General features: G+C 39.2%; 1 protein-coding gene across 2 annotated transcripts in view; it reads right to left on the bottom strand.

Annotated features, from left to right (window-relative positions):
* The window catches only part of Tox (thymocyte selection associated high mobility group box), a 308857-nt gene that overhangs the window by 137955 nt on the left and 153413 nt on the right, over nt 1–17489 (bottom strand). For both annotated transcript variants that reach the window (XM_028878520.2, XM_037202429.1), the window contains one exon: nt 2211–2453. In XM_028878520.2, coding sequence (XP_028734353.1) covers nt 2211–2453 — 243 coding nt within the window. The remainder of the gene's footprint in view (nt 1–2210; nt 2454–17489) is intronic.

The following is a 17489-nucleotide window of genomic DNA, read 5'->3' as shown; positions in this document are numbered from 1 at the left end:
TAACTCGGAAAAATTTTTCTCCCACACACATTTTAACCTCTCCAAAAGAGTCGCACAACAAGAGGCTTGTGAAGCCCACAGTATCTGATTTTTGTAGCTATTAGTGTCCTTAACCCAAGCTGCCCTTGTAAACATATGTCCAAGCCTGGAAAATTCACTAAAGTTCTGCTGTTTCTTCACTTGATTTTAAAATCAATTTTCTGGTTGGCACACGAAGTTTGTAGACCACATGGGTTTCTCTGTGATGCTTTGCAACATGTGCTCACTTGTGTGATGTTGAATTGTGTGCTTGATTTTTCATTTACTTTGTACAATGAATATTTCTAGCTGCTGCACAAACATTGTATAGATTTGTGTGTGTGTGGGGGGAGGGGTCTTTTGTGATGCATTGCTGTACATGTGCTCCTGTGTGATATTGAACACTTTGGTGAGCTGTGAACCCATGAGCAGGAGCAAAGTTCTTAGGAAAGAGTTTTAGTTTTTGCCAGAAAGAATGATAACGTGTGAAGAGATAGCCTTAGACAAAAAGTCTTTTCCAAAGAAAGTGACCCAAAATGGGGACTTATAAGGAGCTGTTAATCTTGATATCCATATCTACTTGAGGATGATATAATAAAGGGATACTAGTCTCCAAACCCATTCCCCTGTCCTCACCACTATCCCAGTAAAGTTCTTCCAATTTCTCATGTGATCACCAGATCTATACTGCATAAGATAGTGGTCACCAGGTACATGTGGCCTATGTCAAGATCATAAAAATCAAAGAAAAAAAATGCTCTTGTAACTCTAGACACAGGGGGTCTGTGCCCTCTTCTGGCCTCCTCAGACATTTCACACACTTGATGAACAGACATTTATGCAGGAAAACATATGTACTCATAAAAATAAATAAATACCTACTTAAATAAAAAATGTAAAAGATGATCTTGGCATACATTTTTTCAGATTTGCATATTTGCATGCATTGTTAAGTATTTAACTTCAATTTTTAAGAGGGATATAATCTAGATAGTCTAGCAATGGTGATACTTTTGACTACTGACAATACTACACGAGTTTTCTCTTCTTGGCTGTGCACGCCAAGCCTGAGCTCAGGTCGATCCACTGTGTGGTGCTAGGTTTTGTCTCCCAGAAAAGCCATATTGGGGTTTCTTTTGACTGTCCTTTCAGCCATTCCAATCCCCTTATACTCATGTTCATCACAAAAATTCCTGTGAAGCTACACAACACAGTCATTTCTGCACACATCAGGGTGAATGGTGGTATGGAACACTCTTTCAGAACTCAGAAACAAGGTTATCAGTTTGTTCCTTGTGAACCTGTGATAATGCCGTTTAGTAACGGGAGACTGACAGCAGTTAGACTGTCAACTGGTCAAACAATGAAAGCCAAGGAGCATGAATGAGAAGTCACTGTTAGCCTGTGAGGTAGGCTGGTGCTCTGTTCCAAATTCCTCCCAAGGCTGCACACCACTGACCTTCTTTGTTCCCACTTCTTGGAGTGTATACCAAAATTATGTTTGTAGATGACATTAAAAATCAGAATAAATACTTTCTTGATAAGCTAGTGTTTCTTAATTATGGGATGCTCCTTAGAAACACAGATGCCCAGACTTTGCAGGAGGGCCTGAGAGCTTGGCTTTTTGCTAATTTTCAAGGGGATAAGACTTTCATCTTTAGACACTTCAAAGTAACAGAATGTCCCATTGACTGAGACACCTTAATGGAGATCATTTCAATCAGCAGAATTCTACTTCCAAAACAGAAACAAAACAACTGCTTCCTTGCTACTCTCCAAAGCAAACGTGTAGAATTTCAGAGAGCAAATAACAAAATTGAGGCTGACATAAGGCACTGCTCAGAAGAGACAGGGATCTTACTTGTTGCTAGGAACCCTACACAAGCCCAGAAGCAATACCATTTATAGTGACCTTTTATCTGAAATCTGGCAAGCCATTTTTCCTAACAGCATCATCAACAGTGTTTAGTACTTTGACAAATATGAGTGATTACACAAGTAATTCACTGATTTAAATATAAAATATAAAATGACTTTAGAAAATTACAAGATCTACAGAGACCATTGCTATAGCTAAAACCTCTCCCTGGTTTTAAAAGGCCATTAACACAACTTAAAGATCCTTGCATGGAGCCATCCCTTGCTTTTCCTGAGACTTTCAAGCCCAGCACATTAGACAAGCCCATCCTTACCACAGAGATGGAGTTGGAGAGCAGTGTGCCATCCTGGCTCAGCATGTTGGACACGGTGATCTCTGGCAGGTCCATGTTTTGTGGATGGAATGGGAGCAGGCCATTGTGGTTCATGGGGTGACACAGAGAGTGGTACCCAGACTCCACCTCATTCAGGTGCACCAGAGAGTGGTCAGGGAGGGAAGGAGGTGTGATGGGTGGAATGTTAAAGTCTTCACTTTCCAGACTTGGACCAGGGTAGGACTGAAAAGACAGGAGCAGCACAGATGGAAGTTAGTGTCCACTTGTTCACTCTTGTCAAGCACAGGAACTCAGGGGCCCTGTGGATATACCTACCAGAAGCATTACAGATTTGACTAAGATATCCAAACACTGGGTTCACCCTGGTGCTTGTCTCTCTTACGTATGGAAGAAGATGCCCATGAGACATCCTCTGCCCGTGAGACATACTCTTTTCGTATAATACCTGCTTCTGTAATGTGGCTTTGTTTTCCTAGGAAGTTGAACTCAAACAGATTTCAATGATCTCATTAAAATTTTCTAGAGTATTAATCTACCTGAATACCCCTTTTCATGAGAATTGTGGGGAAAAAGGCAATTTATAAAATTGTTTCATCAAACATGTTTCATTAGACTCCCTACTGCTAAGATTATGGGATGTAGTAAAAATGAATTCCAGAAGTCTGGGGCAGTTGCTTTTCAGTTTGAAAACCTAGCTGCTTATAATTTTTTTTTTTTAAAGTTATTAGTTAAGAAGTAAGTTAAGCCTGTGCTGAAGGGTGTGTTCACTGAAAGTTTGTTATAGTTTTAAAATGCCATTTTATCATCCAAATAAAAATGAAGATTGCTCTCACAACTTCAGAGAACACTTAATTTTATCCTAAAGGCTAATAGCACTGCAACCATTTAAATTCAGTCCCTTCCATGGTGAAAGATATAAACAATATTAATATTATATAATACTAATTGTAAAATGAAAGTTAATCAGTAAGATAAACAGCACTGGCACATCAGAGGCTGTTCTTTTATAAAGTAGCTTGAACACAGGAAAAGATCGAAGAGGAAAAGAAAGATTATATGAACACAAGCCTGTTTAAGAAGAGAAAGTGGTAAAACTTGAAAATGATAGAAAAAAATAAACATTGTTAGCAATTAACATCAATATACAGGGTCAGAAAGAACTTATTTTGTTAAACAGGTGTCATAATATGAGAAGAAACATTTTGGCTCAGATAATTCTTACAAGTCAATCTTTCAAATTCAGGGGGCCTTCAATTTTTGTGTGCATGAATTACAAAGATACTCTTGTCTAACTGTACAGTGACTGCTACAGTGTGTAAGATTTGAAACGAACAGGCAGAGCAGAGGAGCCAAAGAAAGTAGTGTTCTGTGTTCATTGGGTGTTCAGCCAATAAGCTTTATGCCTCCCTGTCCAAACGCCTCGGGTTATTTTTTCCAGATGGCGTCTATTTGTCTAACAGAAAGAAAATCTTCAACTTGCACTTGCTAAATGTTGAACAAGTTCTGATGTGTTTGTTTAGGTGCCGTCAGAAGGCACAATTAAAAGGAGAGCTACTTGGAACATCTGGAGTCTGGAGGTGGTCACAGAGAAGAATGCACAGGTATCATCTGAAGACTCTGCGTAGGAGAGATTTGCATCCTTTTTACAGAAAATTTGTTTTAAATATACAACATTCTGCTTAAAAGAAGCCACTAACTCTTAATGTTTAGTCACTACTAAAGTCTTTTATTAATAATGTAATTTTTAATGTCCAAAAAGCATGTTAGTGACCTGTGTCCAAATTATAAAATTGATTAACCTGGACATACAGACTTAGCTTGCAGTTCATTGTCGGAGTATTCAATATAAGATACAAAACGGCCCGATGAAGAATGAGAAAGAATGTATATTTAGTCACTACTATTCCATATAAAGTACAGGGAAGGCCTTTTCACTATCTCGTCTTTATGCAAACCTTGTAACTACTTTCTCTCTGTGTGGCTATTATTCCTCCTTCTCCTGATGAGGAAACTGGAGTCCTGAAGTTCCTTAGTGGTTGACTTAGTCCATGTGTGTGGGATGAATAGAAAAGGAAAGAGGCCATTTTTTTCTCTTCCTTCCCTCCTTTCTCTGCCTTTGTTGTGATCCAACCCAGGGCTTTGCAGATGCAAGTCTAATGTACCTGAGCTCCAAGGCTAATCGTTACCATTTTATCTGGCTGAATAATACAAAGCACCTTTGTTTTACAAAATTACATATCAATAGCATGTTTTTCCTTGTCCCAAATCCTACCCACCAAGATTAAATGTTTACTTGACATAAGCACAAGAATTCACAATCTGTCTCTCCACCAGTACTGCAGATAATTTTTGCAATACAGTGTTTAAGAGGTTAATTGGTGCCTGTTTGAAACTTTCCTCAATAAGGCATAACTAATACAGAGGTAAAGGAAAAAGCTGGTTTTAATTTCAGAAGTGCCATTAACCCTCTGAAAATACTCAGGGATATTTCACCCAGGGTATACCATGACTTTACATTCTAGAGTTTCTTCGGTAGTTAAATCTTAATTTGTGGAGTTTTAAAGGAAGGTTTAATTGGTATCGACTTACACTTGGTGATAACAATTGCACTGCAATTTAGCTAAGCTACATGGTTTATTTTCATGTAATTACACATTAAGGTTATTTAATCCGTACAATTATATGCCAAAACCACAGACTCCACAACTTAACTGGTAATGCATAGTTATGTGGGTCAAGAATTTTAACAACATAAGGTTACTTAGCAGCTCTGTCCCTTACATTAGAAGCCATGATGTGGTTTTTGCCATGAGCCTATTAGAAAGTAATTGAAGCCCTATAAAAGTACCATTGTAATTGTTTAAATGTCCATATCTGCCAGAACTTTTAAAAAGTGCAATGGAGGACTAATTTTTTTAAATGTGGAAATGAATTAATCTCCAACACTGGCTTCTATGACATGGCAAGCATACCCTGATTCCAGACCTTATCTGTGATGTGTTTAATAAGTGAGATTTATATTATACCCAGTTTGCAGTTTGAGAGGATACAGCACAATAGGGTGTGATTCAGTACTTATTCTCACTCCACATGAAAGTGCTTGTTAGAATCATCATTAAATATTTGTTTAATGAATAAAAAAGAGGATCACCAAATGCATGCATTCATGAATCAATGAATGAAAGAATGATTACTAAACTGAGTCTTTAAAAACATTAAGTTGGGGAATATATTGCAGTTTCACAGGCCTAAATAACTATCTTATATTCCCAAGACTGCCCTGGCCAGTTCATAGCACAGAGGGAAACAGTCATCTCACACTGTGCCAAATAGCCAAAGTGTCCTGTGAGAAGAGTGGTGGGTTCAACAGACCAAGGAGGGCTGGACAGAGGAGTCTGCAGTCTGTGACTGCATTGTCCTGTGTCTGAGTGTCCTGTGACCTGGTCTGCAAGTGGCTTCCTTACCATTCCAGAGTTAAACAAATGATTCATAATGCAGAGTTTATGATCTCTGGCTTTCAGAGCTGTTGGAGCCTAATTCTCTGCTTCTCATGAGGGCACCTTGGGTGACAGCTAGGGAGCCTGAGGTCAAGTCAAGGCAAGTCTGATGTCCCATCCTCAGAGAGGGTCTGCTGAAAGGAGTGAGAATTCCGATCATAACAACAGAACATTCCAGAAAGACCAGCCTGAAAAGACTAAGGTAAGGCCATCCTGCTGACAAAGGACGAGCTGTAGTGCTTGCACATTAATATGGTCCTTTTCTGTTTCTCATTTATTTTTCTCTTCACATTGTGGCCTGGATTTCAAGCAGTCAACCATTCTAAAACCCTCCCAGCAACAATGATCATGTGATCCTTTCTAAGGTCTACATATTCCTATAAGGCAATAATACCATTTTTTTTTTTTTTTTGCTTGAAATAGAGGTTACCTAAGAGTTTATCCCATGTTCTAGGAGAATCCCTTGGGCTGGGGTCTGGTACAGAATTCAGAACAAGATAGGTATGGAGTTTCAAAGTGATATTGACTTCTTGGTCACCATCTATAGTCTTATATCAGAGGTCAGAATCTAAATCATATATCTCCCTTGTCCCCAACAAATGTGGAAGTCACTTTTATGAATAGAAGAAAGTACTTAGGGATAGTGAGGGAAAATGCAGTCCTATACTTTCCATTTAGTGTTGAGATTTACCTTGATAAAAGGTAAGTTAGAAATAGGCATGCAAATAAACTAATCTAAGCACATCTATGACAATCCAGTGATGCAAAGTAACTCAAAACCCCCTTGACTACGGGCTCTTCACTGTGTACAAACAAAAGGAGCTCCCAGGGCAATGCAGGTGCTGGGCCTCACTGTGTCCTGCAGAATCCAAGCACTGTTGAGTCCAGGGTGGGACAAGGTGTACTAGCATGAGGCTCAGTTAATTTTGAAAAAAACAGATGAACCCTTCAGGCTGCAAGGGGATTGTTTAAATCATTAAAGTAGCAATTTAAAAATGGTATCCTCCTCAAGAGAGTAAGTTGGTAGTTGTAAATAACAGAGTCCATGGCTATTGCAACTCATTTTTTTAAAGCCTCAAAAAGGAGTATTTGCACATTTTACTGAGAAAGTGCCACCTAGCTATCTGATGAAAAGTGGACAGGTTGCATATGGTAATGATTCCTTCAGGGACTAATCAGAGTTGTCACAGCATGTTGGAAAGATTGGCAACTATGGAGTCCAACAGGTAAGTTCGCATCTAGGGTCTATGGTGTAGGCATGTGTTTGTATGGACATGTGCGTGTATGTGTATGCGTGCGTGTGCGTGTGCGTGTGCGTGTGCGTGTGTGTGTGTGTGTGTGTGTGTGTGTATTTGTAGAGGTCATAGATCAATGTTGGGTGTTTTCTTCAATCCTCCACCTTTACAAAAGGATTTATTATTTTTAGTTTATATGTATGGGTGTTTTGCCTACATGTCTGTGCAACCTGTGCCAGCATTGCCAGAGGAGGCCAGAAGAGGGCACCAGATAAACTTGGAACTGGACTTACAGATGCTTGTTAATTGTCACTTAGGTGTTAAGAACTGATCCTGGGTCCTCTGTGACAGCAGCCAATGCTCTCAAGGGTTGAACTATCTCTCCAGCTCCTCCAAATTATCTTTTGAAACAAGGTCTCTCACTAAACTTAGGGCTTACCCATTGAGTTGGCTGTTTAGCCAGTGAGTTCCCATGATTCTCCTGGTTCCATCTTTCCCACTCTAGGAAGCACAGGCAACTACACCTGGCTTTTCCATGACTGGGGATCAACTCCAGTCCTCATGCATGGGGGCAAGCATTTTACCAACTGAGCTATCTACTCAATCCCTAAATTGCATGTTTTAAATCAAAGGATAAAATAATAGAGAACAGAGAGTGTGCAAAGAAAACCAAAATGCTGGGATTGACTTACTGGGAAAAGGCCAACAACCTGGTTCCTTACGGAGCCCTGCAGCCATGCAGCCTGACTGTTGAGTTACCATCCAGGCCAAAGGGGAAGGAATTTGTGAGCCAAAACGACTATGCCAAAAATGCACAAACAATATATTGCCAGACTCCTGGTTGTGTCCTGAATTCTGGGTGTGTGTGGAGGTCTTCCCAGAGCAGTTTTTGGCAAAGAGGCAAATTGCTAAGGAAAGGGTTCAATTCTAAGCTTACAACCAAAGAGACCAGGGTCAGGAAAAATCCAGAGAAACTTTCTGGTCAACTTTTGAATTGATCTGCTTGCATGCCTTTTTAGTCATTTGATTAGAGCCAACATCCATTCCACACGTGCAGCCTTCTCCAGCCCCCATTTCAGTGTAACAGGAAAAGAGTTCTTGCCTAATTTCTGGAAGGTCTCAATCTCCTGACTGTTTAATTTCATAGGTGCTCACTTCTTGAGCTACTTTGCTTTATATATTCCATGCCCTAAGTATCCTGTTTACATTATTTTCTCCATCTGCAGCCCACATTTCCTTTGCTACAGCCTGGTCTTTATTCTGCATTCCCATTCCACATCATTTCTTCTGCAAATGGAATGTTAATTTCACTGACTTTATTTTGGACTGAAGAGAATTCAGGTTTTCATATCGTCCTGCTAGAGAGTTAATTCATGCCGACCAGAAACAAATAATAAAAGAGTTTCTTCCAGCTTTTGTCTTTTCTTCACTTTGCAAAATCTAATTCTCTACCAGTGAGGCACTGTATTTTGTGGGTCCTTACCACATATTGCAATCATTATGCATAGCACTCAATCTTTGGTGACAAGAAGTCCCATAACTCAGAAGAATTCAAAAGATACCATCTTGTACACATCTTTAAATTATGTGATGGACTCATGCAGTCATGCAAACACCAAAAATATGGCTAGAGTTATAGTGCTGTAAAATATGGTTCTCATATAGAACTTTATTTGAAAGATAAATAAATACTACTGCCATCAAACGTATATAGGATGCCTTAATTTTTAATCTGTAACATAATTCCTGAAAGTCAAGGACAGAAAAAATGCCAGTGTTTAAACATGTTTTATCATCTATTATTGAGCATTATCTCTGTGTACTTCAAATAACTCAATGGAAAGAAAAGTGAGCTGAGAAATTTAGCAGGAAAAAAAGCCAAAAAAACAAAACTAAGCTAAACAAAAAACTCTAAATATAATCCATATACTTTCTGAAGTTAAAACACTGCATTGCAGAGGTGATTTTCCCCAAAGGCTTTGAACAGCATCAACTCAATCTCTAATTTCTTTTGAGAAGGCCTTCAGAGTTAGATCCTTTTTTCTGATTCTTTTGTGTTCGTATGAACAAGGGTTGATAGCTTGAGACTATAATGTATTACTGTGGAAAGCTTTGGTCTGTTACATAAATCATCTTAACACTCAGCAAGAATTGTCTAACAGTGCCATTGATGTGCTCAAGCCAACGATCCTGAAAACAATTTTTTTTTGTCTTTCTTCACATGCTAGACAATAGCAATAAATCATCTTCATTTAAAAATACACAATCTACTAATTTTTCAAACAATAGTTATCAAAATAAAATTTTTGGCAGAAAGCATAACATTTATTTTATTTCTGTTCATTAATTTTTAGAACCTTGTTAAAAAAATAGATAGTTAATGCTCATTCAGTATGGAAACATTTGCTGAATGCCTACTCTGATGTTTAAGACGTTCTGCAAAAAGCAAGTTGAGCTACAAAAAAAATCAGAACACAGTCTGTAGGAAGGAGCAAATTGGGAGGCAGAATAGGAAATCTAAGCCCCCTGTAAAGGCCATATGCTTGAAATGTCAAACTAGGTGATCACAGAAGGCGATGGAAGGGGAATTGCGCAGAGCAGGAATGTTGAAGTGCTGCTATCAGTAGATTACACAAATCATAGGGCCTGTAGATCAGATATTTCTGTCCAAGTGTGATGAGGGAGGACTATGTCATGGCTCAAAGTAAGGCTTTCCCCAGAAAGGCCAGTATCAACAACCAAAACCAAGTGGGTTATTGGCTCAGTGCAGAGCTCTGCTAGCACTAGGTATAAGATCACAGCTTGGTTATGAAAAATCAGGATGCAAAGCCTGTGTGAAACCAGAAATGGGGTCTAACTAAGCATACCCAGAGAATCTAGGAACTAGGACTGGAAGAGCTGAGGTCATAAGAGCTGAGGTCATTTGTACAGCTTCAAGCACTCTGGGAGTCACAAGGCCAGCACTTACACCAGATGTGCATGGGACCTGGTTGCCTGACCCACTGTTTGTCTCTCATGGCTGTTACTGGTAGCAAAGGGCTTCTTATGCCATTATTTATTAATGATCTTGGAATGGGAAAGAGAATTGCTTCCTCTTAGTGTGTCCTCACAGTATGTTAGAGGACATTTTAAAAACCAAGCATGAGGTGTAGTTGTCATAAATAATGGAAAACAAAAGCAAAAACAATAACTGATTTCCTGACAACAATGTGCTCCCACTACCCACATGCGTGATGAGGGAAAGCTGAGGAGTTCCTTCAAAACCACAGTCAGGGTCACACCTGATTTTCAGTGACAGACCACCATTCCATGTTTGCTGTTTACTGGGCTAAATGAAGGATTTAATTTCAATTTTAAATATATAATCTTAGGTAAAATGTAACCTATACTTTTTCAACAGTTTTTTTTTTTTTTTTTTAGTTCTTATGACCGAATACACTCAGAGATCTTGTTTTACAAATTGTTTTATTTTATAAGTAATCTAAGTAAATCAAGTTTTGAAAAAGGAGAACAGTCCTGGAATGTATGTCTTCCTAGAGCCTTTTTACTGCACACTTGATATTTCATTTTGACCTTTTATTTTCATTTTTAATAAGGAAAATCCTATCACAGGGATCTGATTTAGGAGTTAGAAACACCATACACAAATGTCAGATCACCTCTTAGTAAGAACAACCACTTTCTTTTCTCCTCAAATCCCAAGTCTATACAACAGAGACAATAGTGGTCAACTCATGAAGAGGTTGTCATGGTGAAGTAAGAAAAAGGAAAGAAATGTACAGGCTATGGGTGATGCCCTAGTCCACAAGAAGCAGTCAATACCTGTAAGATATATTTATTTCAACACTGTGTAATTTAACCTCTTCACATATAACATCATGAATGACTTTTAATGCTAATGGACACTATTTAGACCATTGTTCAAATCTATGTATATTATTCATCATTCTGTAATTTATTTCATTAGGTTTTAATTTTGAATATTTAGACTGTTCCAAGTTTTCCTGTTATGAATCACTGTGATGAATCATATCCATCTATTTCCTTAGGAGAATATTCTAGAGTTCTATGTTTATGCTTAAATGGAATCACAGAATGCTACGAAAATTTCATGTTTAAGATAGTGTGTTGAAATCTAATGAATTTTGTTCACTTATTAAATTTTTTAAAAAGTATGGATTTCTCCTGTTCCAAAGTATGTGTAAAACAAGCAAATCCATCAGCGTTTTGGGGCTGCAGTCTCCTTGTCTGCAGTGTATGTCTGTGGTGGTGCAGACAAGACTTGTCTAGTGAAGAGGAGGAGGAAGCAATCACTACCAATAATAAACCAAATCCTGATGCTGCAAGTAGCCACCTTACAGAAATACAAGGCTTTTATATGTGAACAAAAATGCATTTGCTGATTTTATTGCTTAAAAAGTTCAAGTAGCTACTGTTTTATCTGGTCGAACCTAGTAATTCTCAAAGCACCCCATGCATGTGACACTGTGCAGGTCTTTTAATTCGGGAAAGGACTGAGGCTAAGATGCCAACAAGTGACACAATTTTCAAATAAAATGAAGCCTCATCTAACAAAGATGGAGGCTAACCTTCCCAAGCCTGAACAGCTCATGTGAAATTTACTTTTTGGTGTTTTCCATGTCACTTAAACTGTCTCAGCCCCCTGGAGTGGTTGTAAGGATTGAAGGGGATGCTGGCAAAGCTTTACCTTGGTTTCACTGGCAGAAAGCATGGCTGACAGTCACTTTCATTTTTATGAATCTAATTCTTTCTTGACACAAGGAAGGGGTATATTAAAGCTTCCAGCAAACTTAAATGTCCTACTAAAACTCATCATCTGCTTCAGAGCATAAGAAATAAAGGAGAAGGTGAATGGAACACAAAGGCAGCTGAGTAAGATGGCCAGCCTTGCGACTGTCTCCTCAACAGAGAGGCTAATGTAAACAGCTATGCATCACTAAGCTGCCCTCATGAGAGCATGGGACCTGGGAAACTGGCTAAGTCCACAGTTTCAGAAGTAAAGTCCTCCTTCCAGTATGGACAGGGATGAGTTCAGCTTCCCACAGGTGAGGGCTGTGTGGAGCCACCAGCTATCACCCCTGTGTCCTCCCAAACCTTTCTGCTTTGTGATTTCAGGACCTAAGAACTCACAGTAGGTTTAGCTCTTAAAGAATGCCCTTCCTGCTGTATCCAGAAAAGCCCCCATTGTTGGTCTCAACCTGTGACCCTCCGAGATCTGGTGAACTGCCCCATCGGAATAATGTGGTGCTGGTCTTTGCGGTCACTTATTGGGATTTCCTGTTGATAGGATCAATAGCCAGAGCCCATAGACAGCAAGGTCGGTATGGAGAACACAATCCAAGACATCCACTAACCAATGCCAACCTATTAGGGTTTCTGCAAAATATGTTAAGTATCTAAACTATTAAATAATATAGGTCACATGAAGTATAGAAAAATACAGAAATCAATAAAAATTAAAGTGAAACCTCTGAACTTCTGGGAAGTCCAGCTAGTTCTGTTTCCAAACCCAGGAACTGAAACTACTTAGGGAAACTTAACACTTCTGAAAGGTGTTTGGGGCGGCAGGTAAGGGGACAGCAGAAAGTACCAGAGACCTGGGGTGAGTGGAAAAAAAATCCCTCAGGCCTTAGCATTGTACTTACACTAAAAATGAGCATAATATTTCCTACTTGACATATTAAAGTTTTAGTGATTTTTAGAACAAAATGTAATTGCCTTGGAAACAGTTGGTATACACAGGCATCATGACTCAACACACTACTGTTCTGACACTGAAATGCCACTATGTTTTTAGGCATTCTTTGGTGACAAGTTTATTATGAGTGTCCAAAAATATAGTGTGTTATAAACACACACATTTTATCACAAAAGTCATACTCATCTATGTGTCAAAGAAAAAGAAATTCAAAGTATAATTGTGAACAAGGCAAAAAATTAGTTTCACACTGTATCAAATGCTGTTGTGTGATGGTCAGCTGAGCTCTATGGCACAGGCCTCTTTCCATTGCCTGCATGGCATGCGGTCTCTAGAGGTTCTCCCACGGAGAAAACCTAGCTCCAAATGGAGCTTGGCATTTCCAGGATCTGTTTTTACCACTAATGCTGCTCCATTCATGTGTTTTCATAATTTTTATCACTGAGATGCATTTCCCTAATGCCTGAAAAAACAGACTATTAGACAATTATAATGAAATGCTCAAGCATGCCCAGCAACAAACATTCATTTTCTGAAAGTAAAAAATGAGTCTTATATTCACAAATCCCACTGCTTGGAAATGTATATGATACACAACATTTAACCTGTCAGCAGCCTCATTAGTGTCAATGAGCAGAAACTGGCAATCAGGGGATGGAGAGCTTCACATGTGTTTATGTTTTAAAATGTTCCTGAAATAGCTCTGCTGGCAGGGTTGAAACACAACACTTCTCCGGGACAAATGGATTTCAGCCTACATTTTATGGTCTATCTACATTTTTAAGAAATTTGTATTTCACACATGGATCATCATTGTAATTAACAGAGTCAACAGTCAGCAACATAATAATAAAATGAAATAAAATAATAATTAATAATAATAATAAATTTAAGTTTAACTATACTGGTACATAAATGATCCAGAAAATATGCAGGAAGACTGATGTGTCTTTAATAAGCATGAGCTTAAAGACATCTATTTGTATGGTGTCTGTATTCAGTATCCATACTACCATTAAGACATTTTCATAAAGTAGAAGAAATATGTGAGCTATTTCAAGATATAATGCAGAGAAACAGACTTCTATGTAAGAAGCCAATTTAGGAATAAAATAACATAAACAATAGTAACTTGTATGTTTAAGTGAGGCATCTTTTAAATTTTGAGTAATGAAGATGTCAAGCCAAATGCTAGAGTAGTTTAACTTAATTAGGTGGCCTATTTTTCCAGGCATCCTTTCATTTCCCATTGAAAACTCAGCTTGTATGCAAGGCAACAGGAGCAATTTTGTCTTGTAATGAATACCTCAGGGACTGCACAGTAATCATGTGAATGTTATACTGAAGACTGGTTTGAGTAACTAGTCTGTGCTTGTTAAGATGCCAGAATCTATTGGGCTAACTAGATTACTCAATGCATGCAGCTTCATCATTTTATTGGGCCAATGGTCAAAAAGTCAAGTCAACTTTACTCCAGAAAAATTTCCAAAAGGAATCAATCTAAAAGTAATCAGTCTAATTTTTAGTTCAAATTTATGTCAAAATTATGGACTTTTTATGGCCCATGATAAAGATTTTTTTTCTTAAAAAATACCACCCTTTCTAGGTTCCTTTTCCCATGTCTCATTTACACTCTGATCTACTAGAGTGTTTTCTTATTAGGAAAACATACAATTACAAAATAGAGTCATTGGCATGTTTGCAAATTTTAGAACATAATTCTAAGAATATGTTTTGAGAAAATATTGGTGCAAAGATGAATTTGGAGAGCCAAGTGGCCGCACTGCTGTGGGGCTGTTAGCCACAAACAGCAGCAAGTTGCTGCAGTGTGGGTCTAGTTATTGTCTAACTCACTGTCATGTTAATTCTGCAAGTCTTGTTCTTGAAATGACTCTCCCAGGAGAAGGGGACACTGGCATCCCAGATTAAATATGTCCTAGCTTATCCCCAGACAAGTGGTGATACAGCAATAAACCAAGTAATTCGAGGTACATTATGTTTCCACAATACAAGGTTGAGAATCTTTGCAAATGGAAATCTCAGAGAATCAATGTGACAAAAACACACATAATATGCTTACTTATTTACTTATCTTTCAACAAATGGCGCTGCATAACTCTGACAGTTCAAATATTATTCCAGGCACAGAAGACTCATAAAGAAAGAAGAGCAACAAGTCACACCTTCAAGGGTTCACAACAATACAGGGAAGACAAGGCCAGACTCGGGGGGGGGGTCTTGTGCCACAGAGTGAGAAGTTTGCTCCTCCACAGCAAAGATGTGAGACACCTCCAAGACCTTGAGGTCCACCTCCCAGTAACACCGAGGAGAAGCAGAAGGTGGAGGAAGTGAGCAGGTTAGATGAATTCATGAAGGATGGTGATCAGAGCACAACAGTATGGTTGAAAGAAGAAAAAAGACTCAAAAGTCATGGGGGAAAAGTAGAGTCCACACTACCTGGGTGAGTTTGGTCCAAGTGATGAGGAAGCCTACACAGGACTGTGCTCACAGATTGGGTAGTGATTTTGTCAGTATGAGAAAAAGAAGTTCGACGTGTGAGAATCTGAAAGCTGGAGGGCATGCACTGCACCTTGAAGAAATGGTAAATTGGAGTCTGCCAGGTACAGTTCCCCAGAAGAGTCAGAAACCAAACCGGGGCTCCCAGGTAGAGTTTTCCCACATGCACAGATATTTTGGAATTTTCATTTGTACTTGATATGTAGTTTGAGTCAGGGCTTACTACTACCGCAGGGAAACAGTGCTGCTATACTTTATTGTTTCGGTTAGCCTCCTGAATAAAGAAGTATGTGAGGCAATTAACTTATAGAGGGAAATGTTTCTTTTGGTGCATAGTTTTAAAGGTTTCAGTGCATGGCTGACAGCCCCATTGCTTTAGGCTACTGGTGGGCCTGCTGGATAGCAATTGAAATCAAGAGAGAAGGGGCTTATGGTCCCACAATCTGCACTAAGGGTGTGTCCTCTATGACCTAAGGATCTTCCACTTGGCCCTATTTCCCTTCCAGATAGTACTATTATCCAGGAGAGCATGGGAGGTGACGTTTGGACCTCTAGGGACAGTCATCTAAAGCATAGCGTTTACTACATTTTTGAGACCTTGAGAGTTTGATAGCAGATAAGAGACAAAATTCTAGTGCAGATTGGAGATTGGAAGGAAGCAGAGAGAAAATGGATCAGAAACTGAGAAGAATGTAGAGTATGCTCTTAGATCTGGGAGCTTAACATTTAGGGTTCAGTATTAGACTCTGAATTAGTACAAACAAGTCATTCAAGCAAAGTATAACTCCCCAAAGAGGAAGCAGCTGATGGAAAGGAAGAAGAAATGGTAGAAGGAAGGATGCTGGAAGCAGGGTGGGTGGCATGGGAGTGGGGCAGACAATCATATAGAACAGAAAACAGTAAGTGTTCTGAAGGTCAAGGGCAGGGATGAAATAGTTTCTAAAAAAAAAAAAAAAAGGTTTTAACCATGAAACCTAAATGCCTCCATTACTGAATATCAGGAAAAAAAAAAAAAAAACTTTGAAAATCCCCCATCAAGCGACTCTTCCTTGTATAAAAGCACTCATCCTCCCCATCTTTTCACACAGACCTGTCACTGTAAGGAGCAGAAGCAGGGACCTGGAGCACACACAATACTGTCCCTAGGAGTGGACACCAGGGAGCAGAGTAGGAAGATGTACCGTGAAAAGGAATATTCCTGAAAGGCTTGTAGAAGAAGAAAGAATGGGAAGCAATGATGCACAGCAAGGGATAGACTCTCTCAGGGGCCACAGAGAGCACTGATGAAGACAACTAGGTGGTCCCCATCCCTGTGATGCACTTAATTCAGAAGGCCACTGACACGTCAAATCAAGACACATCTAAGATGCTGTGGAAGGTACTACACTGCAGCTGGGAGCCAGCGAGGAGCTTCATGTGGTAAGCAGTAAGGAGCACTCCACAGAAGGTGTATCTGAGAACCTGGAGAAGGTTCTGGTGGAAATCCAGCTCAGGCAGGAAGCCCAGCACCACCATGGCATGCTTTCTGGTATATCAATCTAGATAAATATTAAAATAATTTTTTTGTATCTATTCAAGATATGCAGTACAATGTGGGGCGTCAACATAAAATGATGGTTACTGCAGTGAAACAGATAAATGTGGCCATCATCACAGAGGAGCCCTTATCCTTGTGTGTGGCAAGAATATCATCTACTCATCTGGGAAGATCTTAAGTATGTTAACAATGGACTTCATGTTGGATCTCCTGACTTGTTCTTTCTATGTGTCTGCTCCTTTGTGTCTTAATCTAACTCTGCTGACTCTCTCAAGCATGACAAGAAGGATGTTCCCTTCCCACCTGGCTCTCCTATAATCTCTTCACATCTTCCCTCAAATTGGAAAAGAACAATCTTGCAAGGTCAAGAGCTATCCAGCAACAATGGTCCCTTTGGACAGGGCTTGGAAACACACAAACAGAAATATTGCACTGCATGGAGTAAAATGATTGCATTCAGGATTAAAACAAGTGAAATGGTGTTTAAATCCAAGTCCTGAGTGCCCAGAACAGTTACACCTGTTAGAGCAGAAAATAGTTTTTCAAGTATGGCACCAGGGTGCAGTGGCAATGTTGCAGGCTTTTCTTACATACTTGTCAGTCTCATGATCCTGGTGTATTCAATTTAAGACCTATCAATTACCAAGCCATATGCAAAAAATTTTAAGAGTCTGTATACACTAGCTTAAGAGGTAGAGAATGCACTCAGCGGATAGGGGAAGGAGCCCTTTGAGACTATCTGAAAGAATATCA

The sequence above is a fragment of the Peromyscus leucopus genome, chromosome 2 (assembly GCF_004664715.2).
Source record: "Peromyscus leucopus breed LL Stock chromosome 2, UCI_PerLeu_2.1, whole genome shotgun sequence".
Taxonomy (NCBI): domain Eukaryota; kingdom Metazoa; phylum Chordata; class Mammalia; order Rodentia; family Cricetidae; genus Peromyscus; species Peromyscus leucopus.
Note: the sequence above shows the minus strand (reverse complement) of the source record. Positions and strands in the feature narration are given on the sequence as shown.